General features: G+C 59.0%; 4 protein-coding genes across 4 annotated transcripts; all 4 read right to left on the bottom strand.

Annotated features, from left to right (window-relative positions):
* Positions 1-5,097: 5,097 nt before the first annotated feature.
* On the bottom strand, positions 5,098-6,990 carry LBRM_14_0480 (conserved hypothetical protein; the record flags this gene model as incomplete). The annotated part of the gene is made up of 1 exon (XM_001563290.1): positions 5,098-6,990. One exon carries the CDS (start codon positions 6,988-6,990, stop codon positions 5,098-5,100), a length of 1,893 nt encoding a protein of 630 aa, XP_001563340.1.
* A 2,491-nt stretch (positions 6,991-9,481) lies between these two features.
* On the bottom strand, positions 9,482-11,026 carry LBRM_14_0470 (cystathionine beta-lyase-like protein; the record flags this gene model as incomplete). Its single annotated transcript, XM_001563289.1, has 1 exon — positions 9,482-11,026. The coding sequence occupies one exon, from the start codon at positions 11,024-11,026 to the stop codon at positions 9,482-9,484; it is 1,545 nt and encodes a 514-aa protein (XP_001563339.1).
* Positions 11,027-11,890: 864 nt separating this feature from the next.
* LBRM_14_0460 (conserved hypothetical protein) lies at positions 11,891-12,874 on the bottom strand (the record flags this gene model as incomplete). Its single annotated transcript, XM_001563288.1, has 1 exon — positions 11,891-12,874. One exon carries the CDS (start codon positions 12,872-12,874, stop codon positions 11,891-11,893), a length of 984 nt encoding a protein of 327 aa, XP_001563338.1.
* A 2,770-nt stretch (positions 12,875-15,644) lies between these two features.
* Positions 15,645-17,297, bottom strand: LBRM_14_0450 (conserved hypothetical protein; the record flags this gene model as incomplete). The annotated part of the gene is made up of 1 exon (XM_001563287.1): positions 15,645-17,297. One exon carries the CDS (start codon positions 17,295-17,297, stop codon positions 15,645-15,647), a length of 1,653 nt encoding a protein of 550 aa, XP_001563337.1.
* Between the last annotated feature and the right edge of the window lie 484 nt (positions 17,298-17,781).

The following is a 17,781-nucleotide window of genomic DNA, read 5'->3' as shown; positions in this document are numbered from 1 at the left end:
CTGTAAGGGAAGGGCGCGCGGGCATTTGGCCAATCGACCCACCCTCTCCGGGAAAAGGGCCTGTGGCTTGGCTTTTCCCGGATCGAGTATTTAAAACGCTTGATACGGGGCGGCGCCCTTTCTCGGCGCGCATCCGGGCCGGGCGGGCGCGGTGCTACAAGGCCCGCCCCGACCCACCACTGAGGGAAAGCACGGCCGCAGAACGGACACGCGCAGGTTCCACCCACCAGAAGGGGTCCGCCACTGTGCGTAGACAGCGTGTGGTTTTGTAACACCTTGAAGTTGCTTACGACGATTCCACGGTATGGGCATGTTTCTGGAATCCGCGAGCTCTGCGACGATTTCTTTGCCCCCCATTCCCCGTTGACGGCGCACTGCGTAAAGCAGCGGCCTGTTCCTGCGATGAATTGCGCAAACGACAACGGTTGGCGCAGCACCTTGGCCAAAAAAAGCCGGCAGAAGCGGGGGCGTTCGCTACGGAAAACGCTCGGCAATTCGGCACCCCCCGAAGGGGCCGGTGGCTCCCCGGCGAGGGGGCCTGGCGGGGGCGGGCCCGGAAAGCGACCGCCGCACAAGCGGAAGCAATGCGCGCACCCCACCTTAGTTGCGCCATCTATTCGTTAACCGGCACTCTTTTAAGGAAGGAGCGAAGGCCAATGATATAGCCAGGATTGATTTTGGGTGAGGCATAGAGGCCACCATAGGCCGCCTCAGCCGCGGCCGTATTTTCTACCTCGTTGAAGGGAACCCCTGCGTGTGCATACAAAACCGGAGGTGAATTCCCCACCTATTGCTCGCCAAGAAAAGCAAGCAGGACCAGATTTCTCCCCCAACAGTTGGGGTTTGGCGAAAAGGGCCGGCACCCAGAGCGGCCAGAAGGGATTGGTTATTGGCTGCGCGGGGAAATAACTGTTCCTCTCTCGACAAAGTTTCCTCAATTGGAAGGACGAGCTTCTGAAGATCTTTGCGCATAGCAATGCCCTCCACCCCGCGGCTGCTGGCAAGAGGGTCGCAGTCCTCGGCGATGGTTTCGTCGGGAAGTCGTGCCAAGGGTGTGTGTGGCGGAATGGCGGTGGGGGCCGGGAAGTGCCCGGTGACACTAGCGCCGCCACAAAAAGCTGTGACGTAGGATGCCCTAGGGGGGCCGCGGGGGGCGTCCGTAGACACGATGTGTTTTGTAACAACAAGGTTTCCCTCTGCCCAAATGTGTGAATGGTCTAAAAGCGAATCGATGCCAATAGACACGCCCTGCGGAAACGCGCGGCGCCGGGGTGCCATGGGGGAGGCCATTCCCAAGAGGCGGCCCGGCAACAAAGCCGCTCATTCCCACCCCACACGCCGGCGGGGAATGGTTTTTATCCGGCGGGGGCTTAGGGGGTGGCCGGCGGGCCCACCAAGCCCCCGCGAACCCTCATCGCCCGTGGAGCCCGAACCGTCTTTGCAACACTTTGATTTGTATGGGAAAGGGGCCGGGCTCCAACAGCACCGATTCTTCATCAGGAGAAAAGGGAAGACCAGTGGCAAGTTGGTGAGGACGAGCGCTCTTGTTAATCAATTCGAGTTTTTCCGTGTCCCCCACTGTCCCCATCCAGCTGCAGAGCTATACGTCAGCTTGGGATCGCCATGGCCAGAGACAAATTGCCTCATATCGTGCGGGGGGGGGGTTAAATCGGCGGTTTTCAATACGACACAACGGCATCCATACTTGCTTTTGCCAATGTGTCGCATTGGCGTTGTATTTGGCTCTGGAGCCCGATTGAAGACCAAGAAGCTTGGGATTCCTTTTCCACCGAACAGTGAAACAGGGACCCCGTGCCCCCAGAGGCAAAGTGGGTCGAGCACTTTTCGTCCGTGTGGCTCGGGGGTGTGCGAAACAGGGCTTCGCCTTTTTGCGGATTTATCCACATGCCGCTGTCTTTCGATCGCGCCGCTACTTATCCCAGTGCCGCGTTGCCGATCCTTACGTCAGAATTCTGCCCACGACATGGAATGGTGATGGTCAGGTCGTCTGCGTACATGCGGAGCTGCACGTCAGGAAATCAGGCCACCAACAGCTCTGGGAGAGGAGTGGCTTGCAGGGAACGCAGTTGTGGTGCAAGAACGGCGCCTTGGGGCCACCAGCCATTAGGCCATACTGTTTGCTTAATCGGTTTCCAAGCTTTGCTTGTGCATAGCGGTGTGCAAGGAAGTTTCGGAGCCAGTGCTTCAAAAGTGGGTGCAGGGGAAACTCTGTGGTCTCTTCGCGAGAATCGGGGAATCCATAGTGTCGAAGGCTTTTCTGAAATCCACCACGGTTATTAACGCCTGCATTGCTCGGTGGGTTGCCTGCTTCTCCCTGCCCAGGCGTTTGCCGATCATCACGTGGTAATGGATATTTCTATGCGTCTCGACCGTGTCCGTGATCCTGGAAAGCACCATTTTCGTGGCGTAGTCACGCCCATGCGCATGTTGGCGTAGATGGGACTGCTGCGCATGAAATAAGCACGTTAACGCCATGTGCCGCATAAGTTTGGAGACGCAAGAGGTGGGACTAATTGGCCGGTGCGACGAGGGTTGCTCTGGTGGTTTCCCGGGTTTTGGTGGCGGTACAACGTGCGCGTTCTTCCGCTGTTGGGGAACAAGGTGGGCGATCCGCATCCAGTTAATGGGGTAAAAATGCGTGCTTTGGCGTTACGGGGAAGGTGGTGCAGCGCCTCGTTGAAGATGCCATCCTGCCCGGCGGTCTTCCAGACGAGCCAGGGCTGCCTCGAGCTCTTTTCCCGAGGGGAGGAGGTCTGTTCCCTTTCGCCTCTTTGTCTTCATCCAATTCGCCGTCACGCCATACCCCGGCGGGAAGGAAAGAAAAGAGCAAGCGCGCGTGCTTGGCGCAACTTCGGCGGGAAAAGGTAAGGGTGTGGTGGTGAAGTCGGTGGCCCTTGTGCGTCGGCAGGCCGGGCGGAAAAGGGGGGTGTTGGCGCCTCTGGAATGAGGGAGGGCGAAGGTCCCTGCGAAATCGTGGCCCGAAAAGGGAAAAACAGTGGGTGGCGATGGTGAAAATGTCGGGGGGCTGGGGGGTTGGCTTGGCGGTGGAATAGGGTTTGCGCAAGCAAGCGGTGCTTGCAACTAATGGTGTATTCAGGGCGACCATCAGTGGTGGGAGGCGCCTGATGGACAGGAGGAAAAGTTTGTGCAACGCGCACCGTTCGCAGCACCAACCACGGAGCGGTGGCCGGGATCGGCCTTTGGTATCCGTCGGCCCAAGGCGTCCTTTTGGACTTGCCTGATGACGTGTTTTCCCTCATGCTTGCGTTTTTTGTGTGTGCGCAAGGTGTGGTTGTTCGGGTTGGCGTGGCAAGCTGATTGTGCATCTGCGGCTTGCTCGTCGGCGGCGTCCGTCTCGGCAGGCCACCGCACAACCCCACGAGTTCGACAGCCATGTGGACAACTGCGCTTGACAGCGCGCCGGGGGCAGAGCTGAACGATGCTTTGTGCTCGTCCAGAGTGGCTTTTCCCAACGACCTCGCAGCTTTTAGTGCCTTACTGAAATGGCCTCAATTTGCCCCTTTTCAGCTGTAAAGCAGCCTCGGGAAGGTGGGGGTTGTAGGCTTCTACGAACCGGAGTGATATCAGAAGTGGGGAACTTGTGCTTGCTATCCGTTGTGCGGTTGGTGCGCCAGCTGGCCGCCCCGACACGTCCGGCGCGCTTGCTCTGCCGCCCTGGGTCGTGAAGGTGTGTCCGGCGCGTTCTCCAGCATGAAACCCGCATCGCCAAACAGGGCCGCAAGCTGGTCGGCGGTGTCTGGCTATTCTTCGTGGCGCGGCCGAGATGGGGGGGGGGTGGGAAGATTGAAATTCCCAGGGAAACGAGGGAAGGCCCCCGGGGGGTGCCCGCGAAGCGGTGGGGGCTCGCTGTGGCGGGAGGGGGCATACAAATGCCCCCGACCCCCGGCGCGAGGTAACGGAAAACCATCTTGACGATGGCCCCTTCGACGAACGGGTCTCCATCCCGCGAATTCCATTGGATCAATTGGGGCTGCGCACCTGTACGTTGCGAAAACATTGCCGTGCCACCCCCCGGCTTTGGCGGGGGCCGGAATGGGCTCTCGGTCCGGGTGCCCTCCGCGTGTTGTCGAGAGCCTCGCCCCCTTGGGGGAGGCGGGGGTCCGCTGGCGGCGCGGGTTGTTTGGCCGGGCCCCGCGCGCCGGCCTTAGCGGTTTCGGGGGCCGGGGGGGGCGCCCCCGCGCCCCAGAAAAAAAAGAGCGGCCGGCCGCGCGCCCGCCACGCCCCCCCGCGCGCACCGGGCGGAAAGGCGCGATGACACCACGCGCGCATCGGGATGCCCTGCCCTTTTTAGCTGCGTGGGGCTAAAGTATTTCCTCCATGTTTCCCATGCACAAAAACAAGCCATTAGTATCTTTAACGGTGCACACTATTCGTGTTACCCTCAATGTGGGAATAATTTCTTCGCCCTTCGTGCTTCATAACATACGATATGTTTCGATGAGTTCATGATGCGTGCAGTTTTTATTTTCGGCTACAGTATAGTTTGCATATTTCTCTCACCTCCGTTCCAGTCAACGTGCCACCAGGCGGCATCGCAGCTCCCAGCTTGGGAGGAAGCAAGCCCACCGACAAAATCACTTTGCCCGGCGGGGTTGAGCGCATCACACTCTCTCTACACGGACTGCGCAACGAAGGGTCCCCGCCACTAAGCGTAAGCACACTTGCCACGGTGCAAGAGCGTGCCACGGTCTGTGTCTTGCGAGCAGCATACTGTCTGCGTGTGTTCTCTCCCAGAAAAAGGATACTGGAGTTTTGTCTGACCAGTGTCCCGGCGATGTTATCCCTCGCCACAGCCAGTGGGACGAGGCCCGGTCCTGGCCAAGCGATTGGTTAAAGAATAAACGAGGGCCACGAGCGTAGCGAAGGCGCGGCGAAATGTGTCCCCCTCAATTGTGGAGGAATACTGAAGAAGCGCATGCGACTTAGCAGGAGCTGCCAGCTATCTACATCACACTCTTTTCATCCCACCACCTCCTCCCTCTTCAAACCTAGTCGCGCGACAATCCGTGTTCGAACTGGATGTTGGCCACGTTGTTTGAGCTGTCACCTCAGGACTCAAAGCTGTTTATAGGCCTTGTATGGCCGTGGAACAGCCTGCACGCGCGACGGCGCTGCGTGTGTTCTGCGTTTGCCTTTCGCTGACCAAATTGAGCGCCAGAGCATCGACCACGCTGCGGAGGTCGGTGACCACCGCCTACACACACGCCGTAGTATGTACATCCACACCAGCCCACCAACTACCAGAACTGCCGACCACACGATGAGGGCATACTCAATTCGCAGTGGACCCGATAAGCTCGTACACACCTCGAGGGTTGTGTTTCGGTGAATGAGCAAGTTATGTTGACGACTCTCGATGATGTCAGCAGCGCGCTGTGGGCCACCGTATGCGGCGGCGACGGCGCGAAGCTTGTGCAGTTGCCGCACCATGGCGTCATGGTTCTTATCGACAGCCGCAATAGCGGCGACGACGCCGGCGCGGGTGAAGGCTTTCGTTTCGCTGGCAGGAGTGCCGATGCCCGCCTCCTTGACGCGCTGGCAGACATCCGCCTGATCGGCAAAGAGTGGGAAGCCGACGACCGGCACCGCCGCCTCGACAGACTCCAGCACAGAGCTGTCGCCGCAGTGCGTGATGAACATGCGCGTGTTCGGGTGCTTCAGAACCGCTATAGTCGACGGCAGCCAGGACGTAACGTAGAAGCGAGCGGCCGGCGGCGGTGGCCTTGTTGATGCAGTGCGCCGCTTCCACACTATGCAGAGCGGGGCAGCTTCAATGAGTGCCTCCTGCAAGCGATCCTCCACCTCCGGGTCTGGCAAGCCGATGGTGCCCCAGTTTGCGTAGATGACACCTTGCGAGCAGCCGTCCATGAAAGCGGCGAGGTCAAGCGGCAGGTCCTGCCGGCGGTAGGGCTGCCGCTGATCACGGGTGTTCAGCGGACCGACCTGGTGGATGTTTGGGCAGAGGGGCTGCGGGATGTCAAGACCCCACAAAATGGGAGCGATAATTGGGCCGTACATGGCCGCCAGGTCGTAGCTGTCCCGCAGTAGTGGGACGTCATTGGCGGCGCGTACGCGGTTGAGGTTGCGCACAACGCTGGCCCCGGAGGCGGCAACGACGAGCTTGAAGGCAAAGTTAGCGATGCGGGCACGGAGGGTCATGTGACGCGGGAAGCCCAGTCCCACAGCTGGCAACATTGCCTGCAGGCCAACGGTCAGCTGTCCGGTGAGAGGAAACACGTTGATCACAGGAAGGTTCATCTTGCGGCCCACGCCGGCGCACACGTAGGTAGCGATGTCGCAGAGGAGCGTCGTGAGGGGCAGAGTGGCATGAACGGCCTGTGCCACCCGTATGTAGTCTGACAACGCTAACTCGTGGTGCTTGAACATGTGGTCAAAGAGCACCTGAAAGGACATGAGGGTGGAGATTTTCTCACTGGTAATGGCATGAAAGCTGCGCTCAGTGAACACTTCCTTGTAGGTTGGAATGACGATACACTGAACATCGAGCGGGCCGTTACCCTCTACCATCGGCTTTGCATACGTCGCTGCGCTGGTGTTTGCGAGCACGAGCGGCGCTGTGTGTTGGCTGTGTCGCAGCAGCGTCTCACACCACATCGGCTTTTCCACCACGCATGTTACTGTGTGGCCACGATACGCCATCTCCTCCGCGATCGTCCAGAGGGGCTTGAAATGACCCCACAACGGTATACTCATGACGACGACGTGCAGGCGCGGCGCCTCATCGGCGGCACGGTACAGGGATGGAGCCGACGGAGCCATGTGCCACGGCATGGTCACTGAGGCTGTGCCAGAGACACTAGACTCTTCATTGGCGATTTCCTGAGCTTGCGACACGGGCGGTTCCCATGCCGTGAGCACGACGAGCAGCGGCAACATGAGCGGCAGGGACAGGACCGCCGCCCGAGTAAAGCGTGGCGCTGCCTTCATGAGCGAGACAGCGAGTTTGGTGCGTGTGAAGGACGCGAGGCTCTTTTCTTGCCGGGCCTCCTTTTCACAACAACAAAGGCAAAGGGGTTGGAGATGCGCGCGGAGGGGAACGACGGGGGGGGGGAGGGGGGCGGTGGAGCGGATGCTCCATCAAACGTGGCTGCAGTCACTCCCCCTCTTGTTTTCTTCACCAGGTGGCTATGTTAGCTTTTCCTGAAAGGAGCACGAGAGAGAGGCAAGGAGGCTCGGGCACAAGAGGAGAACAACGGGGTGCCTGAGCGAGTCTATTCACGATAAACAGGAGGGCGTCGACCCTGTGAGGGATGTGCGGATGCCCGTGCGTGCGTGTGTGTGTGTGTGTGTGTGTTCGTACACGAAGTGAAATGATGCGTTGGGTTGAGAGGCGGCCATGGAGGGGAGGAGAGGTGAAGCAGAGGAGAGCTGAAATGAGTAAGTCGACAAACCAATGATGGGTTAGTAGGGCCGACGGATGCGTGTCACTGTTAAGCCCGGGTTGGTGAGCGGCACCCACTTCATGTCGATTTGCGCATGGCCCGCCGACGCTGCCCCGCCTGTGCCTCCCTCCCCATGGGCGCGCTCTCACACGCTGATGACTCCACACGTGCTCGAGCCACCCCATGGAATGCACCAGGTGGCGACCAGCACGATGGGAGCGGCTGTGAGGTGGTGGTGGGCGGGTAGAGCTTGAGCCAGGGGCCGTGCTCCGATGACTGAGCCGGGGCAGAGCGGAGTTTCGCCTGCGTTGTATGGCAGAGGATGGACACGTGTGTCTCTCTCTCTGTGTGTGTGACTTCTCCGCTATTGTTTGGCTTATTATGATGACCGGAGTCGCGGGTTTCGCACACTTCATGTGTATAACCCCGCACATGCGCTGCACAGGCGGTCTGCAAACAAAGAGAAAAATGAAGTAGAAGGCGGGAGCCAGGGGAGCGCAGCCAGGGGGCAGCAGCCATGCCATCGAGGAGGACAACAAAAGCGAAAGAAGAAAGGAGGAGTCCGAAGAAAAAGAGGTGAAGTGCCGCACAACAGCGCCACGAGCACAGAGGAGGAGAAAAAGAAGCAAACAAAAACATCCCACATGAGATGTCATGAGAAGCTCCAAGAAGCAAGAAGAGACCACCCCCACCGCCTCAGCCGCCGCACAAAACACACCATCATCACCGCCGCCACTACGAACACAAGGGGGGCCACGAGAGGAGCGAGAGAGCTTGTGCGTGTATGTATGTGTGCAGGCATGAGTGTATACATGATGTCTTTGCTTGCGAAGCCGGCGTATAAGAGCGAGTGTCAGAGAAGCGTAGAAGAGTATCTGTGTGGAGAACAACCGAAAGGGGGTGGATGGGAAATGTGAGGAGACGAAAAGGAGAAAAGTACACGAGAAGAGATGCATAGGGAGATGCGGGAGACGAGCAGCGACTTCGAGAGGCTGAGCGACACCCCCTCCTCTCTCTTTCTGTCTTTCTCCATACACACACACACACACGGCACTGTTCCCATCGCTGTATCCTTGCGCGTCGGTGCCACGAAGAAGAAAGAAAAAAACAAGGCCTGATACGACCACACCACAACGATGGAGATGAACCAGGAAGGAGGACAGCTTGACGACAATGCTGGAGGAGAGACCGAGCGCGGCACTGACAAGCTCAGCTGTGCAGTTGTCCTGTTTCACGTGGGGAGACGACACTTGAGCGTGTTTAGTTACCTAAACTGCTTGCTTGGTTACCAAGACCTTCGTGTCATCCCTTTCACGGCCACTCCTCCACCACTGCTTTCTCCGCATGTCGACGTGTATCAGCGGGAGACCAAAAGAGAGAGAGAGGGATAAAGGGAAGGAAGACAGAGTGAGCGAGCGAGCAAGAGAAGAGACCGAGCGGAGAAAGGGAGCTCTTGCTCATGTGTGTGTGTGTGTGTGCAGCTCTTCGTGCACGCTGTGCTGGGGTGCGTGAAGTATGGGCTGGGCAGACGGACCCACAAAAAACAGAGCGGAGGAACATATCAGAAGAGGCGACGGAAAGACAAAATACAAGTCGAAGAAAAACAGTCGGGAAGCGGGGCGAGGGGGAGGGAGGGAGGGAGGAGGAGGAGGAGGCGAGGAAAAAGTCCCCCCAAAAGGAGACTATCGAGTAAGAGGGACACACTCGTTGCACTGGAGATGGTGGTGTGGCGCGCACAGGGAGAGAAGGCGTCGCAGCGCTGCCATGCGTGATGAGAATGTAGAGAGGCAGAGAGGAACCTGAGGAAGGCGGAAGAGGCTGAACCGCAGGAGTCTGTGATGCAGACACCGAGGCAACGCAACGACGAAGGTTGTGACGAGAGGGGAGGGCGATAGGGTACAGTTAGCACTGACACACACACACACACACACACACACACACACACACACACACACACACACACGCATACAGCCCCCCATCTCTCTCCACGTTACCACGAGTGCCCTCCCCCAAAAGTTGGCAGGAAAGCAGTGTGCTTAGCAGGACCGGTCACTGTCGTCGATGGCGGCCGCGGCGGCGATGGCCTGCGTGAGGTCGGCAAGAATGTCCTCGATCTGCTCGATACCCACCGACAGTCGGATCAGGTCAGGTGGCAGTGTACGCTGTTCCTTCGGGATGGAAGCATGGGACAGGAGGCAGGGCATTTCTATCAGGGAGTTGCAGCTTCCGAAGCTGACGGTGAGCTTGAACAGCCTGCAAGCCCGCACAAACGCGTTGGAGCGCTTGACGCTCCCGGTCTCGATGGAGAACACGCTGCCAGGGCCGGAAGTCTGCGAGCGGTGCAGGTGGAAGTGCTCCTCGGTTAGGGAGGAGATCTGAGGGCACGTGGCGGGGTTCAAACCAGCGTAGTGCAGGCGCAACACGACATGTCTCTGACGCGATAAGAACAGCGCTACCGCGATGGCGTTCAGCTCCTGTTTCTCGACGCGGATGGACAGTGTGCGGATGCCACGCAGGAGCAGCCAGCAGTCAAACGGGGCGAGGGCGTTGCCCTGCGCGTTCTGCAGAAAGGCCACCTGCTTCACATCCTCCTCGGACTTCACGCATATGAACCCGCACATGGTGTCGCTGTGGCCGCACAGGAACTTGGTGGCGCTGTGAATTGAGTAGTCGCAGCCGAGGGCGAGCGGGATGCAGCGGAGCGGCGACATCATGGTGTTGTCGATGGACACCTTCACGTTGTGCGCGTGGGCAATCTCACAAACAGCACGGATGTTGACAATACGCATCAGCGGGTTCGTGGGGCTCTCCAGGTGCAGCAGCCGCGCCCCCGGGTTCTCGACGAGCGCCTTGCGCACCGCCTCAGTGTCCCACACCGCCACAAACACAACTTTGATCCCAAGTTGCGAGGTGATCTGCGTCAGGAGCCGGTGCATGCCCCCGTAAAGGTCGCTGCTAGCAAGAATGACGTCGCCAGCCTTCAGCGTCGTCACAAGCGTCTGCAGTGCCGCCATCCCGGACGAAAAGGCGAAGGCAGCGTGGGCACCCTCGAGATTGGCAACGAGGGTTTCGATGGCGGTTCGAGTCGGGTTGCCGCTACGACTGTAGTCGTACGGACCGAACTCCTCGATGTCGGGCTGCACAAAGGTAGCGGTTTGGTAGATGGGCATCGAACTCGGGTGATACGGGTCGTTGGGACAGCCATCGAAGATGACGACCTGAGTGCTGGGGTGCTTCGCCGCGTGGTCAAAGTGCGGGCGCTTTGGGTAGGTGGGGAGTTCGCTGTAGTCCGCTTCTTTTGGGAACTTGTAGCTGACGGGAAGCATCGCTTGCTCCAGGTACTGCCGCTCCTCCTCCAGTGCCGTCAGGATAGTGCGGTTGATGGAGGTTTTGGCTGCGCTGATCGCGTGCATCATATCCATCTGGGACAGTTTCTCCCTGAGGAGGTGGTTTTCCGCCACGAGCTTGGCGATCTGGCTCTCGCTCTTGCGACAACAACAGCACTTGTCCTCGTTGTAGTGATCTGGCTCCGGCAATACATTGTGTGGCGTCGTCGTGTGGGCTGCCATTTGGGTCATCATGATGATGGACGAGGAGAAAGGGACAGAGAGAGGGAGAGGGGGAGGGGGAGGGGGTGCGGCAGTGATCGATGACTACGGCGGGTGAGGTGTGGGAGTCGGCACTTGGCGGAGCCAAGAAGATGGGAAGAGCGATGCTGCTGAGTGGATCGCTCTGGGTGGCTTCGACGCACAGAGAGAAAGCGTGAGGGAGGAGGAGGAGGGGGGGGGGGAGACGATGGAGATTGATGAGGAATGGGGTGAGGGAGAAGTGGCATGACCAAGCATCCTCAAGGGGGAAGGTGATGTTTGATGCTAGTCGGAATCCTTACACTGCACGTCTAGAGAAAGAGGCAGTGGTAGAAGTGGTGGTGGTGAGTGTATCCGTAGGCCGCCGCCCCAACCCACCATCGATCGGCGTGTGTTGACATTTTTGTTCTTTTTTTTTTAAAGATTTGAAACAGACGCGTGCCAGGGCGGTGGTGGCGCGCAGACACATTTTGTGGGTGTGTGAGGGGAGTACGGGTGTGTCCTCGTCACTCGCCGCGCGCCCCCTTCGAGAGGGAGGAAGGTGTGTGTGTGTGTGTGCTGGTGGGCGGTGTCAACAAGAACAGCACCAAGAAGAAGCGTAATAATAAAAAGGAAAGAAGCGACCGTTTTACCGGCCACCGCGGCGGCAGCGGACAGAACTCTCCGAGACATGAAAGAGGAACGAGAGGAAAAGAAGACAGCTTCTCCGTTGGGCGGCACACACACACACACACACACACACACACACACACACACACACACACACACACGCACACCATCGTGTCATCTGGGGCTTGCTCCCACTCACACTAGAGAACGAACGAAAAGGGGACACAAACAGCGAGGCCATACGGCTACTTAACAGAACTTTGCCTGGGAAAAGTCCATCTCGGGGTGCGCCTCCATAAACTTGCGTAGCATGTCCTGCTTCTTTTGCTCGTCGGAGGTTGGCCTGCCCATCATCTTCTGACGCTGGTCGTACATCATCTTCTCCACCGTCTGACGGGTGTCGCTGTCGAGATCGTCCAGCTTCGAATTCTCCGGCATCACTTTCTGCAGGTCGATCTCCGGATCGCCCTGGAAGATTGTTTTCCACCACTCCATTGAGTTTGCCTTGTAGAGGGTCACGACAACGGTTTTGCCGTCTTCGATGGTCCACATGCATTCCTCAGCGCGCACCTTGCCGTACAGCTCGCCGTCCACAATGGGTGATCCCCCCTTCATCCCAACCAACAGCCGGTTGCTCGTGATCACGACATTCACTTGCTTTCCCTTGACGTTCGCCGCCGGCAGCGGCACGCGCACCTCGGCCTCCTGCAGTGACTGAGAAAATATGTACTTTTCGTAGGCGAAGCCGTTGGCGGCGGTAGGCGGCAGTCCGCGTGGGGCATCAGCGGTGTCGGCAAAGGCCTCCTTCGCGTCTGTCTCCGCCTGCTGTGCCGCCTCCTTCGCTGCTGCTTCCTTTCTCGCCTTCGCCTCCGCGACTTCGCATTGCGCCTTCTCAAGTTCTAGTTTCCGTTGTGCGGCGTCCTTAGCGGCCTGCGCGGCAGCTGCGGCATTTACTTCCTCCTCGTTCTCGAGCACCTCCACTCGAGAAGAGGTGCGCGCCGACTGCTGCTGCTGCGCGGCTGCCTGTGCTTCTTGCGCCTTGCGCTGCTTTTCCTCAGCTGCAGCCAGGTAGCGGTCCATGACCTGATGCACGCTGCGGCGCGCCATGTCAGGCTGACTGAAGAAGTCGGTCTTTCGGCTGAGAAAGGAGAAGAAGGTGTCAAGGATGCCGTCGATACCCTCCTGTTGCTGCGCAATCGCGAGGAGCATCGAATCGAAGCGTTCGTCAGGCATTGCGATGAGGGGGGGGGGAGGCGTGTAAAGGGGTGCGTCTTGGGCCGAGTGGCGAGGCGACGACGGCGGTGTGTGTGTGTGTGTGTGTGCACGGTATGCCAGTCTTTATAGGATTAAATCTGGGGAAAGGTGATACGCGAAAAGAGGGAAGGCGGACGTTACTGTAAGAGAGGCACGCACGCGCTCACACCGTGTGTGCGTCTGTGTGTGATATCGAGACTGAGGCCTCTAGGGGACAGGGAGAGGATGGACTCTTAATGAAAGGAAGCGTGTGCGTGTGCGTGATCGAGATGGTATCCTGACAGCTCAACGAGGAGACGAGACATGTAGAGACCAGGACAGTGTGTGTGTGTGTATGTGGGTGGCGCAGCATCGAAAAGGTTGATGCACACACAGAAAAGAGTGAGCAGGAGAGCAGGAGAGCAGGAGAGTGAGAACGCGTATATATGTGGGTCGAAGTCAGCAAAGTAGCCGATGATGTCCCCCCCTCCACCACACTACAACACAGAGGAGATGGCTGCAGCTGGGCTGTGCATTCCGCTCAAGTTACAGGAGTTCACCCATGAGCCTGGATATATGAGTCTCTGTTTCTCTCTCTGTGTGTGTGTGCGTACGCGTGGATTCTCTGAAGCACCAGGTGAACAAGAAAAACACAACAATCGCAGCGGCACCCTTCCTTCGCCATCTCACACGCGCAGTGTTCGCTGCGGTGCACCAACACCCCCGACACAGCCCTGCCAGTGCGTCCACACGCCGCGTCAGAAGCAACAGCTCCTGCTGATGGACCGATTCACGCCGAGGGCCGAATCAGAGAGGGAGGAAGTCAACCCCCGCACCCACTGCACACCAGGCGTTTGTCCACAGGTCCTTCCACTTCAGCTCTGCCCCTCCCCTCCTCCCCCCAAACGCACGCAGCGCCGTCGAGAGGACGGTGTTAATGTCGCCCGTCTCCGTCTGTCACTCGGCCAGGTGAGTTGCTGCTGTGAAACGTTCTATCCTGTCGAGTTAGCCATGGAGTGATAAGCAGGACGCACAGCACGTGGTAGGCGCACAATGCCACGGAGAGCGACAGGCGCACACTTTGACGGTGAGCTGTCTCACTCCTGCTCCCCACGTGCTGCGATCGCACCTCCGCGGTGGTGTAGAGGAAAACGTTGTCCGTTGCTTAGGGTTCCTCTTCGTCCGAGAGCTGCCACTCACAGCGTTGGTGGTGATCGTGGGTGTGCGTGCACACGTGCAAGCCTCGCCGACAGCGCCGTCAGCACTACTGGAGCTGCGCCTCCGCAACGTCACCTAGTAGCGGCAGAGGGATGCGGAGGCGGTCCCTCGGAATGAGCAGGGACACCGGGAGTGACTGCTCCCCCACTGCAGCTGGAAAAGGTGTGTATAGGCATGCGTGATGGCGACACTGACGTTCACAGCGCGTGGAGAGGCGACGTGAAAGGGCCAAAGCGGATAAGATGGCAGCAGCGCATGCAGACGTCCCTGGGGGTGCGCACGCGCCTGCGATATCACATGCTCTAAGCAGAGGTGCTGTACCACCGCGTCGGAAGTTGTTAGGTGAGGGGGTTTCAGACGACTGCTGGGCATCAGCGACACAAAGGATCGTCGCACTGCGCAGAGTGCCAGGCGAGGCCACTGGCGTTCGACGTAGCTGCGAGATCGTCGCCGCCACCGCTGCAGGTGTGACTCGCCATGCTCCAGTGCGGCAACTCCGATCTTCCTCTCGCTGCAGCTGGGGCTGTATCTGCGGTGCCCAGTTGCGATATTGAGAATGAATGCCAAGCACGAAAGGTGCGACTGGCAGGCACGATTGGGCGCGGATAGCTGGTCGTCATCTTCTTCACCGCATCGCGGAATGGGGGTGCAATGATGCGCCCCTCGAGGATGTGGACCGTCAGTACCAACCAGGCGGTGGCGTGTGCGTTATCAGAAGTACATCAACCGGTGAGGGGACAACTGTCGGAATCATCGGTGCTGACAAGACCCACGTCTCACGGACAACCGCCACAGAGGGGTTAGTGAAGCCGCTTGAGAAGGGTTGTAGCTCCGGGGTGGGGAGCGCGTCGCGTGAAGGTGACCGCCGACGAGTGAAAGGGTGAGGTTGAGGATGCCGTGAGCCCTCTGAGCTTCGTCCGTTGAGGTGAAGAGAGGTTTGTGTCTGTGCCAGCCGCACACACGGCGGTTTGGCTTTGACATCGCTCTCTCCCTCCCTCTGCGACTCCCCACTAGCGATACAAGTGGGGGTGGGTGGGGGGGGGGGGAATGGTGGGGAGAAGTGCAAGCAGAAAACAAACTCCGTGTGATGGCTCGATGAGTCGGACCCATCAGCATCCGCTCACCCTCTTCAGGTGCACGCACGAGACGGGGGGGGGGGGGGAAAGGAGAACGATGTATGAGTGCGTTGCAGAGGCGAGCCCTGCGGGCTGCGGTAAAACAGCAACACAGACATGGCTACTCGCGAGAGACAGCCGCAGAGGGAGAGGTACAGCAAGGGCCGTGGGTATAGAGAGGGACAATTAAGGTCTGTAAGGAACAACTGCACAACCCCCACACGCACAAAGACACAACAGGGCATCGTAGTGCTGAGAAATAGTGCGGACGAGGCGCGCAGCTGCTTCGGTTGTTGCAACCGCTTGCAAGAAAAGAACAGATGCATACCCCCCTTCTTCCCCTTCGCCAACCACGTACACACAAAGCGACGGGGGTGCTCATGTGTGGTGGTTTTCCCCTGCCTCTTTTTCTGGCTGCTGGCATGGCATTGCCCACTTCAGCAGTGGGAGAAGTCGACAACATCAGTGATTTCCTCTGCAATCCACTGCGACACCCGCTGCTTGACCTTTGCCTGGTCCTGTTGCTTGTAGAAGAGAGGCTGCTGGAACTCCTTCATAAGGTAGCTGCGGTCTTGCAGGAACTCGTGAACCGAGGAGATGCCAGTCATGCCGCCCGACCACGGCGTGCATCCCACGGCGTCGTCGACGCCAAGGCGGACGTGCACGCGTGGGATTTGCATGCTTGACAGCTGAACACCGTCGCGGGTGTGCAGGAACACTGTTGTGGGGTTATTGACGACGGAGTTGAGCTCCCGAAAGAGCGTCCGTGCCTCAATGTCACTGGCACCGTAGCCCCGCATGACGGGCAAGTTTGTGCACCGCCCAACAGCAAAGATGTTCGGGTGGTTTAAAAACTGCATGAGTGTGCTGACACGGTAGTGGCCGTCCATCGTCTCGTGCTCGCGCAGAATGTTCGGCAGCGTTCTCGACCGGCCTTCCAGTGCATCCCATTGGATAGGCCTGGGAGTGTCGCCTGTCAGCGCAAAGACGTAATCGAAGTTTTCCTCTACCCCGTGCGTCTGCACTGCCCCGCACTCCTCCACCTCGTCCCGCTTGCCGTAGTACACCTGCTGAAGAATGGACTGCTGCCGCCGCCCCTCACTCTGTAGCGTGTCGTAGTGAATTCGGTATTGATCAGGAACGACACCTCGGGGAGGCCAGACAGTGTTCAGCAGCGACCGCCACCACGGCATGTTGATTGTGGCGAGCGTCAGCGACGACTCCGGCGCCGCCCCACTGGAGGTGGGAGGGGCCACCAGCTGACCGGGACAGGGGTGTCGTGTGGGTGAGGAGGAAGAGTCCGCCTTCTCGCCGTTGCTCGGCAGAACCACACCGTCCACGTCCGTCACGCGGCTAAGCAGGTGGAGATGCATATTTGGATTCGACAGCAGCTTTTCCTGAGCGTGGCGCCGGCACACACCGGGGAGGCGCGGCAGAAGCTCAGCCCGCTGATGAAACAGGTGCACCTGCAGGTCTGGTCGGGTACTAGCCAAGTCGTGCGCGAGGGACGTGCCGGCGGGGCCGCCACCAACGACGGCGACCTTCTTGCAGGACTGCAGAAACTCGTTAAAACGCTTCAGCTCCTGCACCCGGCCAGAGATGGTGCGCTCGCGAGTCTGAAAAGGGAACGGCTTGCGCTCTCCTGTTGCGAGAAAGAGAAGATCGTACGGTACGGTGCGGCCATCGCGCAGATACACCTGCTGCTCATCCACGCCGGCCACGGTGCCCGTCACAACGTTGCTGCGCTTGAGGTAATAGCGATGCAGCACCATCATGCGTCGGCACGCTTTTGGGTTCACGTCCTCCTTCCACGGGTTGGTGATGATGGGAATAATGTCGTTGGTGAGCTCGTAGAAGTTTTTCTCATCGATGTGCGTGACGTCAAACATGCTGTCCAGCTGATAGGCCATCTTACTCCCAGCGTAGCCGCCCCCCACAATGACGGCGCGGATGGGGACAATGTCCTTGCTCGGGTCCATAATGATGGACAGTGTCGGCGGGTCGAGGGCCAGGGAGACATTCGTAGGGCCGCGGTGGTAAGCTGAGCAGGCCGAGCCTACCAGACCACTAACAAGAAACTTCCAGAGCATCGTGAGGCTTCTGTGCAGAGATGCTGAAGGGGGAAGGAGAAGGAGCGCGGCGTGAAGAAGAAAACGAGATCGAGAGGAGACGGTGGAGCACAGGCTTCAATGCATCAGGAGGAGTACATCGCATTTTGACGAAGGAAGTGCATCACCTCTCCTCCCACGTACGCACGCGCGGATGTGGTGATCACTGCTGGCGACCTGGACTCGTCCCCTCCCCCCTCACCACAGGCCACAAGGGCCAGTAGTGGCGGCAGTAGAGCATCACGAGAGAGCAGCACAGAAGATGGTGTTGGCACTTGCCACCCCCTTCCCTGTAGTCTCTCACTAACACGTCAATGCACCCCACTTGGGCATACCATGCAGATACTCAGATGTGGAATGCAAAGAGAGGGAGGGAGGAGACGGCAGCAGCGATGCGGTGTGTGTGTGTGCTACCTACTTGGCTTTCAGTTGTGGAGTTTTAGTATTTTCCTTCATAAGCACACCT

Source organism: Leishmania braziliensis, chromosome 14, assembly GCF_000002845.2.
Source record: "Leishmania braziliensis MHOM/BR/75/M2904 complete genome, chromosome 14".
Classification (NCBI taxonomy): domain Eukaryota; phylum Euglenozoa; class Kinetoplastea; order Trypanosomatida; family Trypanosomatidae; genus Leishmania; species Leishmania braziliensis.
Note: the sequence above shows the minus strand (reverse complement) of the source record. Positions and strands in the feature narration are given on the sequence as shown.